The 19,208-nt window shown below is 51.8% G+C and overlaps 1 protein-coding gene across 1 annotated transcript in view; it reads left to right on the forward strand.

The window, feature by feature from the left end:
- Positions 1–11,111: 11,111 nt before the first annotated feature.
- LOC140188723 (dynein regulatory complex protein 11-like) overlaps positions 11,112–19,208 on the forward strand; it is a gene marked incomplete at its 3' end in the record, with an annotated part of 48,142 nt that continues 40,045 nt past the window's right edge. Inside the window, exons 1-4 of the mRNA XM_072245333.1 lie at positions 11,112–11,249; positions 16,019–16,129; positions 16,678–16,866; positions 17,488–17,559. Coding sequence (XP_072101434.1) covers positions 11,112–11,249; positions 16,019–16,129; positions 16,678–16,866; positions 17,488–17,559 — 510 coding nt within the window. The remainder of the gene's footprint in view (positions 11,250–16,018; positions 16,130–16,677; positions 16,867–17,487; positions 17,560–19,208) is intronic.

Consider the following 19,208-nt stretch of genomic DNA (forward strand, 5'->3'; position numbering starts at 1 on the left):
TCTCTGTGGTCGCAATCACACCACACTCACCCTGGTCTCAATCACATCACATTCACCCTGGTCTCAATCACACCACACTCACCCTGGTCTCACAATCACATCACACTCACCCTTGTCTCAATCACACCACACTCACCCTGGTTTCACAATCACACCCCACTCACCCTGGTCTCAATCACTCCACACTCACCATGGTCTCACAATCACACCCCACTCAGATTGGTCTCACAATCACACCACACTCACCCTGGTCTCAATCATACCACACTCACCCTGGTCTCACAGTCACACCACACTCAGATTGGTCTCACAATCACACCACACTCACGCTGGTCTCTCAATCACACCACACTCGCTATGGTCTCACAATCACACACACTCACATTGGTCTGGATCTCACCACAATCACTCCAGTCTCACAATCACACCACAATCACCCTGGTCTCATAATCACACCACACGTACCCTGGTCTCAATCACACCACACTCACCCTGGTCTCACAATCACACCACACTCACCCTGGTCTCACAATCACACTACACTCACCCTGGTCGCAATCACAACACACTCACCCTGGTCTGAATCACACCACACTCACCCTGGTCTTGCAATCACATCACACTCACCCTGGTCTGAATCACACCACACTCACCCTGGTCTTGCAATCACATCACACTCACCCTGGTCTGAATCACACCACACACACCCTGGTCTCACAATCACACCACACACAGATTCGTCTCACAATCACACCACACTCACCCTGGTCTCAATCATACCACACTCACCCTAGTCTCAATCACATCACACTCACCCTGGTCTCTCAATCATACCACACGCACCCTGGTCTGAATCACACCACACTCACCCTGGTCTCACACTCACACCACACTCACCCTCGTCTCAATCATACCACACTCACCCTGCTGTGAATCACAACACACACACGCTGGTCTGAATCACACCTTACTCACCCTGGTCTTAATTACACCACACTCACCCTTGTCTCACAATCACATCACACTCACCCTGGTCTCAATCACACCACACTCACCCTGGTCTCAATCATACCACACTCACCCTCGTTTCACAATCACACCACACTCACGCTGGTCTTACAATCACACCACACTCACCCTGGTCTCAATCACACCACATTCACCCTGGTCTCACAATCACACCACACTCAAATTGGTCTCAATCACACCACGGTCAACCTCGTCTCAATCACACCACACTCACCCTGGTCTCAATCACACCACATTCACCCTGGTCTCACAATCACACCACAATCACCCTGGTCTCATAATCACACCACACTTACCCTGGTCTCAATCACACCACACTCACCCTGGTCTCACAATCACACCACACTCACCCTGGTCTCACAATCACACTACACTCACCCTGGTCGCAATCACACCACACTCACCCTGGTCTGAATCACACCACACGCACCCTGGTCTCGCAATCACATCACACTCACCCTGGTCTGAATCACACCACACACACCCTGGTCTCACAATCACACCACACACAGATTGGTCTCACAATCACACCACACTCACCCTGGTCTCAATCATACCACACTCAACCTGGTCTCACAATCAAGCCACACTCACCCTAGTCTCACAATCACACCACACTTACTCTGGTCTCAATCACACCACACTCACATTGGTCTCACAATCACACCACACTCACCCTGGTCTCAATCATACCACACTCACCCTGGTCGCAATCACACCACACTCACATTAGTCTCAATCACACCACGGTCACCCTGGTCTCAATCACACCACACTCACCCTGGTCTCTCAATCACACCACACTCACTCTGGTCTCACAATCACACACACTCACATTGTTCTGAATCTCACCACAATCACCCCAGTCTCACAATCACACTGGTCTCTCAATCACACCACACTCACCCTGGTCTCACAATCACACACACTCACATTGGTCTCAATCTCACCACAATCACCCCAGTCTCACAATCACACCACAATCACCCTGGTCTCACAATCACACCACACTTACCCTTGTCTCAATCACACCACACTCACATTGGTCTCACAATCACACCACACTCCCCTGGTCTCAATCACACCACACTCAGATTGGTCTCGCAATCACACCACACTCACCCTGGTCTCAATCATACCACACTCACCCTGGTCTCAGTCACACCACACTCACCCTGGTCTCTCAATCACACCACACTCACCCTGGTCTCACAATCACACCACACTCAGATTGGTCTCACAATCACACCACACTCAACCTGGTCTCAATCACACCACACTCACCCTGGTCTCAATCACACCACACTCACCCTGGTCTCACAATCACATCACAATCACATCACACTCACCCTGGTTTGAATCACACCACACTCACTCTGATCTCTCAATCACACCACACACATCCTGGTCTGAATCACACCACACTGACCCTGGTCTCACAATCACACCACATTCAGATTGGTCTCACAATCACACCACACTCACCCTGGTCTCAATCACACCATACTCACATGGGTCCCACAATCACACTACACTCAACCTGGTCTCACAATCACACCACACTCACCCTGGTCTCAATCATACCACACTCACCCTGGTCTCACAGTCACACCACACTCAGATTGGTCTCACAGTCACACCACACTCAGATTGGTCTCACAATCACACCACACTCACCCTGGTCTCAATCAGACCACACTCTCTATGGTCGCAATCACACCACACTCACCCTGGTCTCAATCACACCACATTCACCCTGGTCTCAATCACACCACACTCACCCTGGTCTCACATTCACACCACACTCAACCTCGTCTCAATCACACCACACTCACCCTGGTCCCTCAATAACACCACACTCACCCTGGTCCCACAATTACACCACACTCACCCTGGTCTCAATCAGACCACACTCTCCCTGGTCTCAATCACACCACACTTACCCTGGTCTCAATCACACCACACTCACCCTGGTCTCACAATCACATCACACTCACCCTGGTCTGAATCACACCACACTCACTCTGATCTCTCAATCACACCACACACATCCTGGTCTGAATCACACCACACTGACCCTAGTCTCACAATCACACCACATTCAGATTGGTCTCACAATCACACCACACTCACCCTGGTCTCAATCACACCATACTCACATTGGTCCCACAATCACACTACACTCAACCTGGTCTCACAATCACACCACACTCACCCTGGTCTCAATCATACCACACTCACCCTGGTCTCACAGACACACCACACTCAGATTGGTCTCACAATCACAGCACACTCACCCTGGTCTCAACCAGACCACACTCTCTAGGCTCGCAATCACACCACAGTCACTCTGGTCTCAATAACACCACATTCACCCTGGTCTCAATCACACCACACTCACCCTGGTCTCACAATCACACTACACTCACCCTGGTCGCAATCACACCACACTCACCCTGGTCTGAATCACACCACACGCACCCTGGTCTCGCAATCACATCACACTCACCCTGGTCTGAATCACACCACACACACCCTGGTCTCACAATCACACCACACACAGATTGGTCTCACAATCACACCACACTCACCCTGGTCTCAATCATACCACACTCAACCTGGTCTCACAATCAAGCCACACTCACCCTAGTCTCACAATCACACCACACTTACTCTGGTCTCAATCACACCACACTCACATTGGTCTCACAATCACACCACACTCACCCTGGTCTCAATCATACCACACTCACCCTGGTCGCAATCACACCACACTCACATTAGTCTCAATCACACCACGGTCACCCTGGTCTCAATCACACCACACTCACCCTGGTCTCTCAATCACACCACACTCACTCTGGTCTCACAATCACACACACTCACATTGTTCTGAATCTCACCACAATCACCCCAGTCTCACAATCACACTGGTCTCTCAATCACACCACACTCACCCTGGTCTCACAATCACACACACTCACATTGGTCTCAATCTCACCACAATCACCCCAGTCTCACAATCACACCACAATCACCCTGGTCTCACAATCACACCACACTTACCCTTGTCTCAATCACACCACACTCACATTGGTCTCACAATCACACCACACTCCCCTGGTCTCAATCACACCACACTCAGATTGGTCTCGCAATCACACCACACTCACCCTGGTCTCAATCATACCACACTCACCCTGGTCTCAGTCACACCACACTCACCCTGGTCTCTCAATCACACCACACTCACCCTGGTCTCACAATCACACCACACTCAGATTGGTCTCACAATCACACCACACTCAACCTGGTCTCAATCACACCACACTCACCCTGGTCTCACAATCACATCACACTCACCCTGGTTTGAATCACACCACACTCACTCTGATCTCTCAATCACACCACACACATCCTGGTCTGAATCACACCACACTGACGCTGGTCTCACAATCACACCACATTCAGATTGGTCTCACAATCACACCACACTCACCCTGGTCTCAATCACACCATAATCACATGGGTCCCACAATCACACTACACTCAACCTGGTCTCACAATCACACCACACTCACCCTGGTCTCAATCATACCACACTCACCCTGGTCTCACAGTCACACCACACTCAGATTGGTCTCACAGTCACACCACACTCAGATTGGTCTCACAATCACACCACACTCACCCTGGTCTCAATCAGACCACACTCTCTATGGTCGCAATCACACCACACTCACCCTGGTCTCAATCACACCACATTCACCCTGGTCTCAATCACACCACACTCACCCTGGTCTCACATTCACACCACACTCAACCTCGTCTCAATCACACCACACTCACCCTGGTCCCTCAATAACACCACACTCACCCTGGTCCCACAATTACACCACACTCACCCTGGTCTCAATCAGACCACACTCTCCCTGGTCTCAATCACACCACACTTACCCTGGTCTCAATCACACCACACTCACCCTGGTCTCACAATCACATCACACTCACCCTGGTCTGAATCACACCACACTCACTCTGATCTCTCAATCACACCACACACATCCTGGTCTGAATCACACCACACTGACCCTAGTCTCACAATCACACCACATTCAGATTGGTCTCACAATCACACCACACTCACCCTGGTCTCAATCACACCATACTCACATTGGTCCCACAATCACACTACACTCAACCTGGTCTCACAATCACACCACACTCACCCTGGTCTCACAGACACACCACACTCAGATTGGTCTCACAATCACAGCACACTCACCCTGGTCTCAACCAGACCACACTCTCTAGGCTCGCAATCACACCACAGTCACTCTGGTCTCAATAACACCACATTCACCCTGGTCTCAATCACACCACACTCACCCTGGTCTCACAATCACATCACACTCACCCTGGTCTGAATCACACCACACTCACTCTGGTCTCTCAATCACACCACACACACCCTGATCTGAATCACACCACACTAACCCTGGTCTGAATCACAGCATACTCACCCTGGTCTCAATCACACCACACTCACCCTGGTTTCACAATCACACCCCACTCACACTGGTCTCAATCACACCACACTCACCATGGTCTCACAATCACACCACACTCAGATTGGTCTCACAATCACACCACACTCACCCTGGTCTCAATCAGACCACACTTACCCTGGTCTCAATCACACCATACTCACATTGGTCCCACAACCACACAACACTCAACCTGGTCTCACAATCACACCACACTCACCCTGGTCTCAATCATACCACACTCACCCTAGTCTCAATCACACCACACTCACCCTGGTCTCTCAATCATACCACACGCACCCTGGTCTGAATCAGACCACACTCACCCTGGTCTCACACTCACACCACACTCAGATTGGTCTCACAATCACACCACACTCACCCTCGTCTCAATCATACCACACTCACCCTGCTCTGAATCACACCACACACATGCTGGTCTGAATCACACCATACTCACACTGGTCTCAATCACACCACACTCACCCTGGTCTCATTTACACCACACTCACCCTGGTCTCTCAATAACACCACACTCACCCTGGTCTCAATCAGACCACACTCTCCCTGGTCTCAATCACACCACACTCACCCTGGTCTCAATCACACCACACTCACCATGGTCTCACAATCACACCACACTCAGATTGGTCTCACAATCACACCACACTCACCCTGATCTCACAATCACACCACACTCACCCTGGTCTCAATCAGACCACACTTACCCTGGTCTCAATCACACCATACTCACATTGGTCCCACAACCACACAACACTCAACCTGGTCTCACAATCACACCACACTCACCCTGGTCTCAATCATACCACACTCACCCTAGTCTCAATCACACCACACTCACCCTGGTCTCTCAATCATACCACACGCACCCTGGTCTGAATCAGACCACACTCACCCTGGTCTCACACTCACACCACACTCAGATTGGTCTCACAATCACACCACACTCACCCTCGTCTCAATCATACCACACTCACCCTGCTCTGAATCACACCACACACATGCTGGTCTGAATCACACCATACTCACACTGGTCTCAATCACACCACACTCACCCTGGTCTCATTTACACCACACTCACCCTGGTCTCTCAATAACACCACACTCACCCTGGTCTCACAATTACACCACACTCACCCTGGTCTCAATCAGACCACACTCTCCCTGGTCTCAATCACACCACACTCACCCTGGTCTCAATCACACCACACTCACCCTGGTCTCACAATCACATCACACTCACCCTGGTCTGAATCACACCACACTCACTCTGATCTCTCAATCACACCACACACATCCTGGTCTTAATCACACCACACTGACCCTGGTCTCACAATCACACCACACTCACCCTGGTCTCAATCATACCACACTCACCCTGGTCTCACAGTCACACCACACTCACATTGGTCTCACAATCACACCACACTCACCCTGCACTCAATCAGACCACACTCTCTATGGTCGCAATCACACCACGCTCACCCTGGTCTCAATCACACCACATTTACCCTGGTCTCAATCACACCACACTCACCCTGGTCTCACATTCACACCACACTCAACCTCGTCTCAATCATACCACACTCACCCTGGTCTCAATCACACCACACTCACCCTGGTCTCTCAATCACACCACACTCACCATGGTCTCACAATCCCACCCCACTCAGATTGGTCTCACAATCACACCACACTCACCCTGGTCTCAATCATACCACACTCACCCTAGTCTCAATCACACCACACTCACCCTGGTCTCTCAATCATACCACACTCACCCTGGTCTGAATCACACCACACTCACCCTGGTATCACACTCACACCACACTCAGATTGGTCTCACAATCACACCACACTCACCCTCGTCTCAATCATACCACACTCACCCTGCTCTGAATCACACCACACACACGCTGGTCTGAATCACACCATACTCACCCTGGTCTCAATCACACCACACTCACCCTGGTCTCTCAATAACACCACACTCACCCTGGTCTCACAATCACACCACACTTACCCTTGTCTCAATCACACCACACTCACCCTGGTCTCTCAATCACACCACACTCACCCTGGTCTCACAATCACACCACACTCAAATTGGTCTCACAATCACACCACACTCAACCTGGTCTCAATCACACCACACTCACCCTGGTCTCAATCACACCACACTCACCCTGGTCTCACAATCACATCACAATCACATCACACTCACCCTGGTCTGAATCACACCACACTCACTCTGATCTCTCAATCACACCACACACATCCTGGTCTGAATCACACCACACTGACCCTGGTCTCACAATCACACCACATTCAGATTGGTCTCACAATCACATCACACTCACCCTGGTCTCAATCACACCATACTCACATGGGTCCCACAATCACACTACACTCAACCTGGTCTCACAATCACACCACACTCACCCTGGTCTCAATCATACCACACTCACCCTGGTCTCACAGTCACACCACACTCAGATTGGTCTCACAATCACACCACACTCACCCTGGTCTCAATCAGACCACACTCTCTATGGTCGCAATCACACCACACTCACCCTGGTCTCAATCACACCACATTCACCCTGGTCTCAATCACACCACACTCACCCTGGTCTCACAATCACATCACACTCACCCTGGTCTGAATCACACCACACTCACTCTGGTCTCTCAATCACACCACACACACCCTGATCTGAATCACACCACACTAACCCTGGTCTGAATCACAGCATACTCACCCTTTTCTTAATCACACCACACTCACCCTGGTTTCACAATCACACCCCACTCACACTGGTCTCAATCACACCACACTCACCATGGTCTCACAATCACACCCCACTCAGATTGGTCTCACAATCACACCACACTCACCCTGGTCTCACAATCACACCACACTCACCCTGGTCTCAATCACACCACACTTACCCTGGTCTCAATCACACCATACTCACATTGGTCCCACAACCACACTACACTCAACCTGGTCTCACAATCACACCACACTCACCCTGGTCTCAATCATACCACACTCACCCTAGTCTCAATCACACCACACTCACCCTGGTCTCTATCATACCACACGCACCCTGGTCTGAATCACACCACACTCACACCACACTCACCCTCGTCTCAATCATACCACACTCACCCTGCTCTGAATCACAACACACACACGCTGGTCTGAATCACACCATACTCACCCTGCTCTCAATTACACCACACTCACCCTGGTCTCACAATCACATCTCACTCACACTGGTCTCAATCACACCACACTCACCCTGGTCTCAATCATACCACACTCACCCTCGTCTCACAATCACACCACACTCACCCTGGTCTTACAATCACACCACACTCACCCTGGTCTCAATCACACCACATTCACCCTGGTCTCACAATCACACCACACTCACATTGGTCTCAATCACACCATGGTCAACCTGGTCTCAATCACACCAACTCACCCTGGTCTCTCAATCACACCACACTCGCTATGGTCTCACAATCACACACACTCACATTGGTCTGGATCTCACCACACTCACCCTGGTCTCACAATCACACCACACTCACCCTGGTCTGACAATCACACTACACTCACCCTGGTCTCAATCAAACCACACTCACCCTAGTCTCACAATCACACCACACTTACCCTGGTCTCAATCACACCACACTCACATTGGTCTCACAATCACAGCACACTCACCCTGGTCGCAATCATACCACACTCACCCTGGTCGCAATCACACCACACTCACATTAGTCTCAATCACACCACGGTCACCCTGGTCTCAATCACACCACACTCACCCTGGTCTCTCAATCACACCACACTCACTCTGGTCTCACAATCACACACACTCACATTGGTCTGAATCTCACCACACTCACATTGGTCTCACAATCACACCACACTCACCCTGGTCTCAATCACACCACACTCACCCTGGTCTCACAATCACACCACACTCACCCTGGTCTCAATCACACCACACTCAGATTGGTCTCACAATCACACCACACTCACCCTGGTCTCAATCACCCCACACTCACCCTGGTCTCTCAATCACACCACACTCACCCTGGTCTCAATCACACCACACTCATTCTGGTCTCAATCACACCACACTCACCCTCGTCTGAATCACACCATACTCACCCTGGTCTCAATCACACTACACTCACCCTGGTCTCACAATCACACCACACTCACCCTGGTCTCAATCATACCACACTCACCCTGGTCTCACAATCACGCCACACTCATCCTGGTCTCAATCATACCACACTCACCCTGGTCTCACAATCACACCACACTCACCCTGGTCTCACAATCATACCACACTCACCCTGGTCTCACAATCACACCACACTCACCCTGGTCTCACAATCATACCACACTCACATTGGTCTCAATCACACCACACTTACCCTGGTCTCAATTATACCACACTCACCCCGGTCTCACAATCACACCACACTCACCCTGGTCTCAATCACACTACACTTACCCTGGTGTCACAATCACACCGCACTTACATTGGTCTCAATCACACCACACTCACCCTGGTCTCACAATCACACTACACTCACATTGGTCTCAATCACACCACACTCACCCTGGTCTCACAATCACACCACACTCACATTGGTCTCACAGACACATCACACTCACTCTTGACTCAGAGTCACACCACATGCACACTAGTCATGCTCATATCACTCTCACCTACACATTCCTCCAGACGCACTCGCTGCTCATACTTACACTAACACCTTGAACTTTTTGGCCAATATATTGGATCTCCTCCTGTTAATTACAGCTGATCTCTCTTGTACAAGTCACCCTGCCCAGAAATAGTCCAAATGATCCATGAATTTGAAGCCCTGCCCTCTGCATCAGTGTTCGGTCATTCAAATATCCATTCTATCTTTGTATTCCTGCCTGGACTCGCACTTGGCACCAGGAGAATGCACAGATTTCTACCTTCAAAGTTCTGTTTCTTGGCCTCTTTCCTAACTCCCTTTACACTCTGCACGGAACCTCTTCTTCCTTTCTCCTGTCACTGATGCCAACACAGCACGGCCCCTGGTTGCTCACCCTCCGCTTTGAGAACATTCTGCAGCTCTCCAGAGACATCCTCAACCCTGGCATCTGGGAGCAACACCAATTCAAGCATCTCTTTCATGGTCACATAGTCTTCAGTCTGTACCTCTAAACATTAATTCTCCTATCAGTATCAACTTTACCCCTGGTTGATGGGCCACAGGGCCAGTGTGAATGTCACCGCCCTAGCTGACAGGCCACAGGGCCAGTGTGAATGTCACCGCCCTAGCTGACAGGCCACAGGGCCAGTGTGAATGTCACCGCCCTGGCTGACGAGCCACAGGGCCAGTGTGAATGTCACCGCCCTGGCTGACGAGCCACAGGGCCAGTGTGAATGTCAATGCACTGCCTGACGAGCCACAGGGCCAGTGTGAATGTCACCGCCTTGGCTGACGAGCCACAGGGCCAGTGTAAATGTCACCGCCCTGGCTGACGGGCCACAGGGCCAGTGTGAATGTCACTGCCCCTGGCTGATGCTATTGGGCTCTGATAGGTTACCACCCAACCCGGCAGTATCCAGAGGGAAAGACTTGTTGCTGAAGGGAATGGCTACAAGGCATCCTGCACTAACTGCCTGCTCCCTCCACCTTTCCCAGCAGGAGTCATTGGTTTAGTAAGTTTGCTTGTATGTTCTATGTTGAGAGGGATTTGGGCCAAAAGTGGACACACAGGACACATTTAGACAGAAACCTTACTCGCCAAGGACCAGTTGGGCCGAAAGGCCTGTTTCCATATACTGTGCCTCTCCAACACAGCTCCTTCATTCTCTCTGACTCTGATCCCCCAAATTCTCTGACTCCGTTCCCCCACTCTTTCTGCCGTGTGTTCACACAGTCTCCCTGACTCTTTTCTCCCACTCTCTCCATCGTATGCTCTCCCAATCTCTCAGACTCTGCTGCCTAACTCTCTCTGACTCTGTTCCCCCACTCTCTCTGTCTCTGTTTTCTCACTCTCTCTGTCTCTATTCCCCCAATCTCTCTGACTCTGTTCCCCGACTCTCTCTGAATCTGCTACCCCACTCTAACTGTGTTCCCTCACTGTCTCTGACTGTGTTCCCTCACTCTCTCTGTCTCTATTCCTCCACTGTCTTTGAATCTGCTCCCCACTCTCTCTGACTCTGTTCCCCACTCTCTCTGAATTTGCTACCCTACTCTGTGTTCCCCACTCTCTCTCTGTTCCCCCACTCTCTCTGTGTTCCCTCACTGTCTCTGACTCTGTTCCCCACTCTCTCTGACTCTTTTCCCCCACCCTCTCCAACGTATGCTCCCCCAATCTCTCTGACTCTGTTCCCCACTCTCTCTGAATTTGCTACCCTACTCTCTCTAACTGTGTTCCCCCACTCTCTCTGTGTTCCCTCACTGTCTCTGACTCTGTTCCCCCACTCCCTCTGTCTCTGCTGCCTCACTCTCTCTAACTGCGTTCCCCCGCTCTCTCTGTCTCTGTTTTCTAACTCTCTCTCTCTATTCCCCCACTCTCTCTGACTCTGCTGCCCAACTCTCTGACTCTGTTCCCCCACTCTCTCTGTCTCTGTTTTCTCACTCTCTCTGTCTCTGTTCCCCCAATCTCTCTGAACCTGATCCCTCACTCTCTCTGACTCTGACTTCTCACACTCTCTGACTCTTCTCCCCTACGCTCTCTGACTCTGATCCCCCACTCTCTCTGATCCTGTTCCCCCACTCTCTCTGACTCTGCTCCCCACTCTCTCAGATTCTGTTTCCACATTCTCTCTGAATTTGCTATCCAACTCTCTCTAATGTGTTCCCTCACATTCTCTGTCTCTATTCCCCCACTCCCTCTGTCTCTATTCCCCCACTCCCTCTGACTCTGTTCCCCCACTCCCTCTGACTCTGCTACCCCACTCCCTCTGACTCTGTTCCCCCTGACTCTGCTACCCCACTCCCTCTGACTCTGTTCCCCCACTCTCTCTGACTCTGCTACCCCACTCCCTCTGACTCTGTTCCCCCACTCCCTCTGACTCTGCTACCCCACTCCCTGACTCTGTTCCCCCACTCCCTCTGACTCTGCTACCCCACTCTCTCTGACTCTGCTACCCCACTCTCTGTCTCTGATCCCTCACTGTCTCTGACTTTGTTCCCTCACTGTCTCTGACTCTGTTCCCCCACTCTCTCTGTCTCTATTCCCCCACTCTCTCTACTGTGCTCCCCCAGTCCCTCTGACTCTGTTCCCTCACTCTCTCTGCCGTGTGCTCCCCACTCTCTCTGAATCTGCTACCCGACTCTCTCTAACTGCGTTCCCTCACTCTCTCTGACTGTTTTCTCACTCTCTCTGACTCTGTTCCCCCACACTCTCTACCATGTGGAAAGAGTGGGAATAAACGGGACCTTTTCAGAATGGCAGGCAGTGACTAGTGGGGTATCACAAGGCTCAGTGCTGGGACCCCAGTTGTTTACAATATATATTAATGACTTAGACGTGGGAATTAAATGCAGCATCTCCAAGTTTGCGGATGACACGAAGCTGGGCGGCAGTGTTGGCTGTGAGGAGGATGCTGAGGATGCAGGGTGACTTGGATAGGTTAGGTGAGTGGGCAAATTCATGGCAGATGCAATTTAATGTGGATAAATGTGAGGTTATCCACTATGGTGGCAAGAACAGAAAAACAGATTATTATCTGAATGGTGGCCGATTAGGAAAAGGGGAGGTGCAACAAGATCTGGGTGTCATTATACACCAGTCATTGAAAGTGGGCATGCAGGTACGGCAGGTGGTGAAAAAGGCGAATGGTATGCTGGCATTCATGGCAAGAGGATTCGAGTACAGGAGCAGGGAGGTACTACTGTGACCACACCTGGAGTATTGTGTGCAGTTTTGGTCCCCTAATCTGAGGAAAGACATTCTTGCCACAGAGGGAGTACAAAGAAGGTTCACCAGATTGATTCCTGGGATGGCAGGACTTTCATATGATGAAAGACTAGATCAACTAGGCTTATACTCTCTGGAACTTAGAAGATTGAGGGGGGATCTTATTGAAACGTATAAAAATTCTGAAGGGATTGGACAGGCTAGATGCGAGAAGATTGTTCCCGATGTTGGGAAAGTCCAGAACGAGGGGTCACAGTTTGAGGATAAAGGGGAAGCCTTTTAGGACGGAGATGAGGAAAAACTTCTTCACACAGAGAGTGGTGAATCTGTGGAATTCTCTGCCACAGGAAACAGTTGAGGCCAGTTCATTGGCTATATTTAAGAGGGAGTTAGATATGGCCCTTGTGGCCAAAGGGATCGGGGGTATGGAGAGAAGGCAGGTACAGGGTTCTGAGTTGGATGATCAGCCATGATCATAGTGAATGGCGGTGCAGGCTTGAAGGGCAGAATGGCCTACTCCTGCACCTATTTTCTATGTTTCTATGTGTTCCCCCACTCTCTCTGACTCTCTTCCCTCACTCTGACTGTTTTCTCACTCTCTCTGATTCTCTTCCCTCACTCTCTCTGACTGTCTACCCCCACTCTCTCTGCTGTGTTCCCCCAGTCTCTCTGCCATGAGATTCCCCGCTCTCTCTGACTCTGTTCCCTCACTCTCTCTGTCTCTATTCCCCCACTCTCTCTGAATCTGATCCCTCACTCTCTCTGACTCTGTTCCCCCACTCTCTCTGTATTTGCTACCCTACTCTCTCTGTGTTCCCTCATTCTCTCTGTCTCTGTTCCCTCACTCTCTCTGCGTTCCCTCACTCTCTCTGTCTCTATTCCCTCACTCTCTCTGTCTCTGTTTTCTCACACTCTCTCTGACTCTGCTTTCCGCTCTCTCTGAATCTGCACACTCACTCTCTCTGACTCTTTTCCCCCACCCTCTCCATCGTATGATCCCCCAATCTCTCTGACTCTGTTCCCCACTTTCTCTGACTCTGTTCCCCACTCTCTCTGTATTTGCTACCCTACTCTCTCTAACTGTGTTCCCCCGCTCTCTGTCTGTTTTCTCACTCTCTCTGTCTCTGTTCCCACACTCTCTCTGTGTTCTCTCATTGTCTCTGTCTCTATTCCCTCACTCTCTCTGTCTCTTTTCTCACACTCTCTCTGACTCTGCTTTCCGCTCTCTCTGAATCTGCACACTCACTCTCTCTGACTCTTTTCCCCCACCCTCTCTGTCTCTGCTCCCACTCTCTCTACCAGGTGCCCCCCCTCCCTCTGCAGTGTGGTCTCATGTTGAGAAAGGTCCTCCTCATTTCCCTTCTATATCTCTTCCCCTTCCCCCTGAATCTACCTGTCAGAGGGGAAAGTTTCCTGCATACTCCCCTATCTCTACTGTACATAGAATATAGAGCACAGAACACAGGACAGTCCAGCACAGCCGATCATTGACCCGGGGAACCCGCTCCCCACTCCCTCTCCATCACTCCCTCCCTGCTCCTCTTCCCTGCAACCTCCTTTCCCAATCTGACTCTCTCTCTCCCCCACTCCCCCTCCATCACTCTCTCCCCCCTCCTCTCTCTTCTCTTCAACCCCCTTTCCCAATCTCACTCTCTATCTCTCCCCCCATTCCCTCTCCATCACTCCCTCCCCCTCCTCTCTCTCCTCTTCACTCCAACCCCCTTTCCCAATCTCACTCTCTCTCTTCCCCACTCCCTCTCCATCACTCCTTCCCTGCTCCTCTCTCTCCTCTTCACTTCAACCCCCTTTCCCAATCTCACTCTCTCCCCCCCACTCCCTCTCCATCACTCCTTCCCTGCTCCTCTCTCTCCTCTTCACTCCAACCCCCTTTCCCAATCTGACTCTCTCTCTCCCGCACTCCCTCTCCATCACTCCCTCCCCCTCCTCTCTCTCCTCTTCACTCCAACCCCCTTTCCCAATCTGACTCTCTCTCCCCACTCCCTCTCCATCACTCCCTCCCCCCTCCTCTTCACTCCAACCCCCTTTCCCAATCTCACTCTCTCTCTCCCCCACTCCCTCTCCATCACTCCCTCCCCCCTCCTCTCTCTCCTCTTCACTCCAACCCCCTTTCCCAATCTCACTCTCTCTCCCCCACTCCCTCTCCATCACTCCCTCCCCTCTCCTCTCTCTCCTCTTCACTCCAACCCCCTTTCCCAATCTCACTCTCTCTCCCCCACTCCCTCTCCATCACTCCTTCCCTGCTCCTCTCTCTCCTCTTCACTCCAGCCCCCTTTCCCAATCTCACTCTCTCCCCCCCCACTCCCTCTCCATCACTCCCTCCCCCCTCTTCTCTCTCCTCTTCACTCCAACCCCCTTTCCCAAACATTCTCTCTCTCCTTCCCACTTTCATCCCCACTCCCTCTCCAGAGAGTTCTGATTCATTTACTTTCTGTTGCAGAGCAACGCTGAGATTCCGATCCCCAGGTATATTTCCAGAGAGGCAGAGAAGCTCCGCGAGGAACGGAAGATATTTCTGGGGCAGCTTCTGGAGGAGGAGAGCTCAGCAGTGGTGAGCAGCTCTTTTCTGGGATCTGTAGCATTTCTGATCAAAGCCCACTCCTGGAGCACTGAGTGCTGCACTGAATATTCCCTAAGATTGGTACCCTGTCACGGACACCCTGGTGCTGCCATTGACAAGGTTCTGTCATGGACTATGTAGTCCTGTAATGGACTGGTCCAAATATGGATAGAGTGGTCTTGTAATGACAATGGTGTCCAGAATGGGCCAGACGAATGAATGATGTGGCCCTGTAATGGCTATTGATGTCCTGTAATGGCTATTGATATTCTGTAATGGAGAAAGTGGTCCTGTAATGGCTATCGGTGTCCTGTAATGGACTGGTTCTGTAATGGAGAATGTGGTCCTGTAATGGCCATTGATGTCCTGTAAATGGATGGTAAGGGGGTCCTGTACGGAGAATTTTGATGCCGTACTGCAGCCTCGGTCACAGGGTGGATGCAATATCAGGGATCCGCGGTTGGTGAATGGCACGAGCCACTGTCAAGCACGATCGGCAGCTGGTTGACTGAGTAGGGTCTGCCTGTGCACTGTTTCAGGTGGAAGAAGCACTGCTGACCACGGATGAGGCTGTCCGCATCATCCAGGTGGCAGAACGCGGGAGGCAGGGCCGCCTGCGTGCAGAATTCATGAAGAAGATCTGGGAGGAACAACAGAGGGGCAAACACAGGAAGATGATGGCCCCCATCTCCATGGAGAGTCAAGAGGCTGCCACACTCATCCAGAAGGTAAGGGGGCAAGGGTCAACCTCTGGGTGGTGGTGGGAGGAGGGGAAGGGGTGAGGGTTTTTGAGGAGGGAAGGGGTCAGGGATATGGGGAGGGAGAGGGTGGGTTTTGATGGGTACTATGAGGTTGAACCTCGGGGAGGGATATGGGGTAGGAGAGAGGGTTGTGAGGTGGAGGGAGGAACGAGAGGGATGGGGAGGGTTATGTAGAGAGGGAGAGGAGGAAGAGCAGAAAGGGGGAACTGGGTGGGGAGAAGGAGGGAAGAGGGTAAAGGAAAAGTAAGGGGAAATGGGAGGGAGGGGGGAGTGACAAAGGAGAGAGAAAGAGGACAAGAAAACCCTCTCATCCTGGGAATGATCCCATTGAGCCTTGTTGGGACAGGCTCCAGAGGTACAAAACCCCACAGTGAGGCAGATGGTACGCAGTGCTCGAGCTCCCAGACTCAACAACATCCTGAGTAGCTGGAACAGAAACTTTCAGCCCTGCAGCGGGAGCCCCTCGCGTTGAAGACCAACACACTATTCCCCACCTGAACCACTTGTCCAGGAGCAGTCCACTGATCCGCTGGTCACCCCTTCGCAACCCCTCCCACTCAGCCAGCCCTCTCTTCCTGCTCCCCACAGGTGTGGAGGGGTTACTATCAGAGAAAGCAAACCGTCCGCGAGCGAGCCCAGGAATTTGAGCTCATCGGAATGGTGAGTGCACACGTGTGTGTGTGTGTATGTGTGTGTGGGTGCATCAGTGTTTGTGTTTGTGTGCGTGCGCGTGTGTCTATGTGTGTTTCTCAGCATCGACTGAGAATGTGAACAATCCAGGGGATGTTAGAGACGGCCCTTCCTTGGTGTGGGGAAGAGGGTTTCACAGTGGAGAGAAGGACCGACCTATTGGGGAGCGAGTCCTCGGCGGGACGGTGTGTGACACGGAGTGGAAGCTGAAGGTGGTGGTGATCTCCCTCTGTCAATGGGGGTGGGGGGTGGGGAGCTGGGCCAGTAACTGTGGTAATGGTTTGTAGATGGTGCCCGTTGCAGTCACTGTGGGCGGTGGTGGGAGTGGAAGAGAGGTTGTTTGGAGGGTTCGGGTGGAGGGTGGAGGGTGGAGGTACTGTTTGTGTGTGTGTGTGTGTGTGTGTGTGTGTAAGGAAAGGATTGTTTGCTGTACTTGGGAGTGCGTGTTTCAGCAGTGCGGTTTTGGGGGAGTGTTTGTGGTGGGTGAGAGGCTGGAATGTTTTATGGCTGAGAAGTGTTTGGGGTTGGTAGCGGAGGGGTGTTTACGGTGGGTGAGGGAGGGTGTTTATGGTGGGTGAAGGAGGGTGTCTATGGTGGGTGAGGGAGGGTGTCTATGGTGGGTGAAGGGAGGGGTGTTTATGGTGGGTGAGGGGGTGTTTCTGGTGGGTGAAGGAGGGGTGTTTATGGTGGGTGAGGGAGGGTGTTTATGGTGGGTGAGGGAGGGTGTCTATGGTGGGTGAGGGGAGGGGTGTTTATGGTGGGTGAGGGGGGTGTTTCTGGTGGGTGAGGGAGGGGTGTTTATGGTGGGTGAGGGAGGGGTGATTATGGTGGGTGAGGGGGGTGTTTATGGTGGGTGAGGGAGGGGTGTTTATGGTGGGTGAGGGAGGGGTGTTTATGGTGGGTGAGGGGGTGTGTTTATAGTGGATGAGGGAGGGGTGTTTATGGTGGGTGAGGGAGGTGTGTTTATAGTGGGTGAGGGAGGGGTGTTTATGGTGGGTGAGGGGTGTGTTTATAGTAGATGAGGGAGGGGTGTTTATGGTGGGTGATGGGGGTGTTTATGGTGGGTGAGGGAGGGGTGATTATGGTGGGTGAGGGAGTGGTGTTTATGGTGGGTGAGGGAGGAGTGTTTATGGTGGGTGAGGGAGGTGTTTCTGGTGGGTGAGGGGGGTGTTTATGGTGGGTGAGGGAGGGGTGTTTATGGTGGGTGAGGGAGGGGTGTTTATGGTAGGTGAGCGGGGTGTTTATGGTGGGTGAGGGAGGTGTGTTTATGGTGGGTGAGGGAGGTGTGTTTATGGTGGGTGAGGGAGGGGTGTTTATGGTGGGTGAGGGGAGTGTTTATGGTGGGTGAGGGAGGGGTGTTTACAGTGGGTGAGGGGAGAGGTGTTTACGGTGGGTGAGGGAGGGTTGTTTATGGTGGGTGAGGGAGGGGTGTTTATGGTGGGTGAGGGGAGTGTTTATGGTGGGTGAGGGAGGGGTGTTTATGGTGGGTGAGGGAGGGGTGTTTATGGTGGGTGAGGGGAGAGGTGTTTATGGTGGGTGAGGGAGGGGTGTTTATGGTGGGTGAGGGAGGGTTGTTTATGGTGGGAGTGTTTGAGCTGCGTCACACCACATACCATGCC

The sequence above is a fragment of the Mobula birostris genome, chromosome 1, assembly GCF_030028105.1.
Source record: "Mobula birostris isolate sMobBir1 chromosome 1, sMobBir1.hap1, whole genome shotgun sequence".
Taxonomy (NCBI): Eukaryota; Metazoa; Chordata; class Chondrichthyes; order Myliobatiformes; family Myliobatidae; genus Mobula; species Mobula birostris.